The sequence below is a fragment of the Salvelinus fontinalis genome, unplaced genomic scaffold (assembly GCF_029448725.1).
Source record: "Salvelinus fontinalis isolate EN_2023a unplaced genomic scaffold, ASM2944872v1 scaffold_0332, whole genome shotgun sequence".
In the NCBI taxonomy this organism is placed as follows: Eukaryota; Metazoa; Chordata; class Actinopteri; order Salmoniformes; family Salmonidae; genus Salvelinus; species Salvelinus fontinalis.
In genome coordinates this window covers 197,699-205,628 of record NW_026600541.1, presented here as the reverse complement: position 1 = coordinate 205,628, position 7,930 = coordinate 197,699, and the positions used below count along the sequence as shown (strand labels likewise).

The 7,930-nt window shown below is 41.7% G+C and overlaps 1 protein-coding gene across 1 annotated transcript; it reads right to left on the bottom strand.

The window, feature by feature from the left end:
• Positions 1-5: 5 nt before the first annotated feature.
• On the bottom strand, positions 6-7,664 carry LOC129845657 (zinc finger protein 239-like; the record flags this gene model as incomplete). The annotated part of the gene is made up of 2 exons (XM_055913525.1): positions 6,645-7,664; positions 6-743 (listed from the first exon to the last, which is right to left on the bottom strand). Coding segments are annotated over exons 1-2 (1,108 nt in total), but the record flags the coding sequence as incomplete, so codon positions are not given.
• Positions 7,665-7,930: the final 266 nt, after the last annotated feature.

Genomic DNA, 7,930 nt, shown 5'->3' with positions numbered 1-7,930 from the left:
TGTTCTTTCATGCACTTTTAGGTGCCCTGACAGGGTAAAACGCTTCCCACACTGGGAACATTGGTAAGGATTCTCCCCTGTGTGTGTTCTCTTATGTTCTTTCAAGTGTCCTGACTGGGTAAAACTCTTTCCACACTGGGAGCATTTGTAGGGTTTCTCTCTTGTGTGTATCCTCGTATGGGTTCTCAAGTACCCTGACTGGGTAAAACTCTTCCCACAATGAGAGCATTGGTAAGGCTTTTCTCCGGTGTGTATTCGTTCATGTATTTTTAAGTTCCCTAACTGAGTAAAATACTTTCCACAGTGGGAACAGTGGTATGGTCTTGCTAAATGCTTCTCACCTGTGTGTGTTCTTTCATGCACTTTTAGGTGTCCTGACAGGGTAAAACGCTTCCCACATTGGGAGCATTGGTAGGGCTTCTCCCCTGTGTGTGTTCTCTTATGTTCTTTCAAGTGCCCTGACTGGGTAAAACTCTTTCCACACTGGGAGCATTGGTAGGGTTTCTCTCTTGTGTGTATTCTCATATGAGTTCTCAAGTACCCTGACTGGGTAAAACTCTTCCCGCAATGGGAGCATTGGTAAGGCTTTTCTCCTGTGTGTATTCGTTCATGTATTTTCAAGTTCCCTAACGGAGTTAAACTCTTTCCACACTGGGAGCAGCAGTGTCGTCTTGCTGGGTTGGATGTCTCTGGTTCCTCTGAAGGACTCTTCCCACTGTCAGAATGAAAGTCTGTTCTCTTTCCTGCCAAAGACAAACAGATTATTTAACTCGAAAATGACATTTACTGAAGAAATGTGTGCTTAAAATATTTATGGTTGTGAAACAGTCTTGATAGTGGTAGGATGGCAGTAGTCATGGTAGGGTGTTATGCGGATAAAATAAACATAGCTTTTAAAGCTGATACAACATACTCTCAGAAGCACAGTGTACTTTGTTTCACGTCTTGAGGTCTTACCATTGCTGCGATATTACAATTTGTGGGTCTGAAATCTGGGTCAAAAGGTCATTAAATACGTTGTCATCGTGTCAGTGAAGTCATATCTGGGCAAGAGTATCTGCTGGCGTCGTGCTTGACTGCCGCGCATGCCTGGTACCTGTTTAGTTAACAGTGTTTACCCGTTAGCTTTGATTTGTCTTTTGTTTTTCGTTGTATGTTTTTGTCTACTTTTAGGCCTGTTTGTTTTTGTCTACTTTTAGGCCTGTTTGTTTTTGTCTACTTTTAGGCCTGTTTGTTTTTGTCTACTTTTAGGCCTGTTTGTTTTTGTCTACTTTTAGGCCTGTTTGTTTTTGTCTACTTTTAGGCCTGTTTGTTTTTGTCTACTTTTAGGCCTGTTTGTTTTTGTCTACTTTTAGGCCTGTTTGTTTTTGTCTACTTTTAGGCCTGTTTGTTTTTGTCTACTTTTAGGCCTGTTTGTTTTTGTCTACTTTTAGGCCTGTTTGTTTTTGTCTACTTTTAGGCCTGTTTGTTTTTGTCTACTTTTAGGCCTGTTTGTTTTTGTCTACTTTTAGGCCTGTTTGTTTTTGTCTACTTTTAGGCCTGTTTGTTTTTGTCTACTTTTAGGCCTGTTTGTTTTTGTCTACTTTTAGGCCTGTTTGTTTTTGTCTACTTTTAGGCCTGTTGTTTTTGTCTACTTTTAGGCCTGTTTGTTTTTGTCTACTTTTAGGCCTGTTGTTTTTGTCTAATTTTTGGCCTGCTGTTTTTGTCAACTTTTAGGCCTAAGGGGGTTTTGTGACTTTTACCACCTTGGTTTAATAGCGCTAGCTAGCTTGCTAATTGGCCGTTTTGCCTAAGTCTGAGTCTGGAGTCTTTTACCACCTTGGTTTAATAGCGCTAGCTAGCTTGCTAATTGGATGTTTTGCCTACGTCTGAGTCTGGAGTCTTTTACCACCTTGGTTTAATAGCGCTAGCTAGCTTGCTAATTGGCCGTTTTTCCTAGATCTGAGTCTGGACGGCACTGCTTTGATCATATCCACCTATTTAGCTTCTTCCTCTGATTGCTGGCCTCCTGGTTCCCTGACCCAGCTCTGGAGTATTGCCTTGCGAATGCATTTATTTGGGATTTCCCTCGCCATACATCTCTCTGGAATACCCATCGGACTCTCCCGTGGCCCGGTGTAGCTCCCGCCGCCCCCCTCTGCTTATTTGCCGGCTAGCTCTACGGCCCCTCCCTTGAAGCACTTCTCTTTCTGGCTGTTGCTCGGGTAACCCAGCCCCTATGAAGCAAGGTAAGACAAAGCAACCCTAACATTTCATCAGTCCTCTGCCTCAAATATTGTTCATATGAAGCTGAAGATGTTAATTCCATGTGTAACTCTGTGTTGTTGTGTGTGTCGAATTGCTATGCGTTTATCTTGGCCAGGTCGCAGTTGCAAATGAGAACTTGTTCTCAACTAGCCTACCTGGTTAAATAAAGGTGAAATACATTTTTTTTAAAGCAATCTTAGCGAGAGGACAATTTCGCTCCAGGACAAACCCCAGAAATATATGTTGGGTATCTCAGATTGTTCTGGTAATTCTCACATAGAAACTTAATGTGGAGACCTATACATGCTTCCTTTAAGACCCTATGATCTGTGAACCGTCCATGATACGGACATCTCAGTGTCTTACACTCCTTATAGCAGGGTTCCCCAACTTCCGGCCCGCGGACCAAATTTGGCCCACGGGTGTTTTTATTTGGCCCAACCGAGTTTTCTGAGAAGAAAATATATATATATATAAAAAACTTTTATTGTTGGACATAAGACAAAAAAAACACCAGAACAATCAGCTCCAAGTGATTTTAATTTAAGAAATCTGTTCCTAAGTATTCACACGCATAATAGAGAGATATAAGCAAGGTTTGAAATGGTTATGTTTTAGTCAAACATTATAATTGTTTGGGCTTCTTGCAGTCTACAAATTATTTGTAATTATGTTCCGGCCCCCCGACCATCCGCTCAAGAAAAAATAAATAAATAAATAAATAAATAATTGTCCTGTGGCTGAATCTAGTTGCCTTATAGTAAGCTTTTAAATATGAACATTCATTTATTCAACATAAAAAATATCTGAAAATTACCCTTTATGATTTAGCTTCTTTTTAGATTTAGTTTTTTTTAAACACATCACATTTCCAGAGTGGGCTCTCTCTGAAGATATCACCCATTTTATACATAGAAATGTACATTGTAGGTCATTAACCAATCACATCCCTCCTTGACGATTGCACATTCAGCAAATCACCAACAGAGGGAGGTCCCTTTAAAAAAAATGCATTTTCACATTCACTGTGTTGGTGAAGCTCATAAAATTAAGCACAACTTCAAAATGAACAAGAGAGCCCACTCTGGACATGTGAAGCCTCATTGAGGACGGTGCCAAACAATATGCCTTCAAATGAACCAAAAAAATAAAAAAAGAGGACTTTTGAGATAACATGAGTATTTTGGAATCAAGACATACGCCATATGTTAGAGCACACAATAGGGAGTATAACAACACCTAGACAATGTCTGTATCACGTAGGGGTCAGAGGTCATAGGGTCTGACAGTATAATGACTAGATTCTAACCTGGCGTGGAATCACTACTACACATGGCTTCTATCCTGGTGTGGAATCACTACTACACATGTTGGGCTATCCTGGTGTGGAATCACTACTATGCATGGCTTCTATCCTGGTGTAGAATCACTACTATACATTATTAACCCATGGCTTCTATCCTGGTGTGGAATCACTACTACACATGTTGGGCTATCCTGGTGTGGAATCACTACTATGCATGGCTTCTATCCTGGTGTGGAATCACTACTATACATTATTAACATATTGGCTTCTATCCTGGTGTGGAATCACTACTACACATGTTGGGCTATCCTGGTGTGGAATCACTACTATGCATGGCTTCTATCCTGGTGTGGAATCACTACTATACATTATTAACACATGGCTTCTATCCTGGTGTGGAATCACTACTATACATTATTAACCCATGGCTTCTATCCTGGTGTGGAATCACTACTACACATGGCTTCTATCCTGGTGTAGAATCACTACTACACATGGCTTCTATCCTGGTGTGGAATCACTACTACACATGGCTTCTATCCTGGTGTAGAATCACTACTATACATGGCTTCTATCCTGGTGTAGAATCACTACTATACATGGCTTCTATCCTGGTGTAGAATCACTACTATACATGGCTTCTAACCTGGTGTGGAATCACTACTATACATGGCTTCTATCCTGGTGTGGAATCACTAGTATACCTGGCTTCTATCCTGGTGTGGAATCACTACTACACATGTTGGGCTATCCTGGTGTGGAATCACTACTATACATGGCTTCTATCCTGGTGTGGAATCACTACTACACATGGCTTCTATCCTGGTGTGGAATCACTACTACACATGTTGGGCTATCCTGGTGTGGAATCACTACTATACATGGCTTCTATCCTGGTGTGGAATCACTACTAGACATTATTAACATATTGGCTTCTATCCTGGTGTGGAATCACTACTACACATGTTGGGCTATCCTGGTGTGGAATCACTACTATACATTATTAACACATGGCTTCTATCCTGGTGTGGAATCACTACTATACATGGCTTCTATCCTGGTGTAGAATCACTACTATACATGGCTTCTATCCTGGTGTAGAATCACTACTATACATGGCTTCTATCCTGGTGTGGAATCACTACTATACATGGCTTCTATCCTGGTGTGGAATCACTACTACACATGGCTTCTATACTGGTGTGGAATCACTACTACACATGGCTTCTATACTGGTGTGGAATCACTAGTATACATGGCTTCTATCCTGGTGTGGAATCACTACTACACATGGCTTCTATCCTGGTGTGGAATCACTAGTATACATGGCTTCTATACTGGTGTGGAATCACTACTACACATGGCTTCTATCCTGGTGTGGAATCACTACTATACATGGCTTCTATCCTGGTGTGGAATCACTACTACACATGGCTTCTATCCTGGTGTGGAATCACTACTATACATGGCTTCTATCCTGGTGTGGAATCACTACTACACATGGCTTCTATCCTGGTGTGGAATCACTAGTATACATGGCTTCTATTCTGGTGTGGAATCACTAGTATACATGGCTTCTATCCTGGTGTGGAATCACTAGTATACATGGCTTCTATTCTGGTGTGGAATCACTAGTATACATGGCTTCTATCCTGGTGTGGAATCACTACTATACATGGCTTCTATCCTGGTGTGGAATCACTACTATACATGGCTTCTATCCTGGTGTGGAATCACTAGTATACATGGCTTCTATCCTGGTGTGGAATCACTACTACACATGGCTTCTATCCTGGTTTGGAATCACTACTATACATTATTAACACATGGCTTCTATCCTGGTGTGGAATCACTACTACACATGGCTTCTATCCTGGTGTGGAATCACTAGTATACATGGCTTCTATTCTGGTGTGGAATCACTACTATACATGGCTTCTAACCTGGTGTGGAATCACTACTACACATTATTAACCCACAGCTTCTATACTGGTGTGGAATCACTACTACACATGGCTTCTATCCTGGTGTGGAATCACTAGTATACATGGCTTCTATCCTGGTGTGGAATCACTAGTATACATGGCTTCTATCCTGGTGTGGAATCACTAGTATACATGGCTTCTATCCTGGTGTGGAATCACTACTACACATGGCTTCTATACTGGTGTGGAATCACTACTACACATGGCTTCTATCCTGGTGTGGAATCACTACTACACATGGCTTCTATCCTGGTGTGGAATCACTACTACATATTGGCTTCTATCCTGGTGTGGAATCACTACTATACATTATTAACACATGGCTTCTATCCTGGCGTGGAATCACTACTATACATTATTAACACATGGCTTCTATCCTGGTGTGGAATCACTACTACACATGGCTTCTATCCTGGTGTGGAATCACTACTACACATGGCTTCTATCCTGGTGTGGAATCACTACTACACATGGCTTCTATCCTGGTGTGGAATCACTAGTATACATGGCTTCTATCCTGGTGTGGAATCACTGTAGGTTATCTGACCAATCAGGGGGCAGGCTAACTTCACTTTATCCTGACTCAAGTGTCTGAGCTGGCTTCTATCCTGGCCTAAAATCACTACTATACATGACTCCACACCATAACTCGCAGCTCAGACACTTGAGTCAGGATAAAGTGGAGTTAGCCTGCATCCTGATTGGCCCTTAACCTGCCTGGGAGAAGATTTGTTGAAGGATGAGTTGAAGGATTTGTTGCCATAGAAACTTAGCTGGCTAGAGGTAAGCCACCTTCAACGGTTATCCTTAGTTGAATTCAGAATTGCCTCTGTCCAGGACTCTATATTTAATGTTCCAGTCCATCCACTGATGGAGAACCTATTACATTCATACAGAGTGCAGGAATTTAAATCAGCCATCTACCTTTATCAAAGAAAGAACAGTAGAATGCATTTAATCCATTGTTTCGTTTTTGGTGGTCCCCACTATTTGTGACTAACAATCCCTACAGTACAGAACAACATATTCAACTGTACAATTTCAGTACACTTACCCTAAAAAAAAACACACATTCAACGTTTTAACCCGTTTGAGACAGTACTCACTGGTGTTAATGAGATCTCCAGTCTCCTCTTCCTCCAACGAGACAGTCATCTCCTCCTCTTTCACTCTAAAAACGTCTTCCTCTACCTTAACTGTCATCGCTGCCTCCTCTTTCACTCCAAAAACCGCATCGTCTTGTTTCTCTTCCTCCTCTTCTTTCACGGTAACATCCTTCTCTTTCACTCCTAAAGCTTCTTGCTCGTCCGTCACTGTAACTTCTTTCTCTTCTTCTTTCACTGTAACAGCTTCACCCTCTACTTCATGTTTAACTGTGACAGCCTCCTCTTCCTTCTCCTCTTTAACGAGAGTTTCTGTCCCTGTCCATCCGACCGCCTCTACTTTAGCTGGGAGGGAGTAGTTTAGGGAGCTCATAGTCGTGGATGTTATCTAGCTAACGTTAGCTAGTTACCGTTAGCGACTAGCCTAGCGGTAATTTAACCATCCAGCTAGCTGACTGACAACCACAACGTAAATATGCTATTAAATGAGGTAACTGGTAGATACGACGAAAGTGTGTTGAAAATAAAATGGCTAATAATCACCGATAGTGTCTAAAGGGCTCCAATGTTTCTGCTGTTTGTTAGCGAGCTACCGAGGTTGCTGAACAATGGTGGCTGACTAGCTGCTGTTGTGGTTGCCAGGTCTAGATACAATTTCTATCTCTATTGACCACTCAAAACCCGCCCAGGGGCCTGTTGCACAAAAGTAGAATTAAGACATCCGGGATAAATGACTCAGCTGAGCTCAATGAAGCCAAAACATGTGCGTCCAGGCTTAATTGGTTGCACAAAGACCAAGCCAGGATGAGCAGACACGGATTCATTAAGCCAGGTGAAACCAATCCTGGATAGGTGCGCGCTCACGGCTCACTCAAATAGACCCCGCCACAGATCACAGATTAACTGATTTACCATGGCAACTAGAGCCGCGTACTTTTCCCCGTCGGAAGCACAAATCCTCATGGAGGCATACGAGGAGGTAAAAGATATAATTAAGAAGAAAGGCAACACCGCCACAGTGATAAAGCAGAGTGATAAAAGAGTGATAAAGCAGAGTGATAAAAGAGTGATAAAGCAAAGAAAAAGCGTGGCAAAGTATTGCAGACCGCCTGAATGCGTAAGTAGTGCACAATTACACACTCACCGCTCCGCTGAAACATCACAATTACAATTCAAATATTTAATTCACATCTCCAAAAATGCAGTTGTACTGTAATTATGAAACGGTTAAATTTTTAATTGAAATGCACTGCAGATATGAGTGAAATTGTGTAAAGTAACTCCATCAC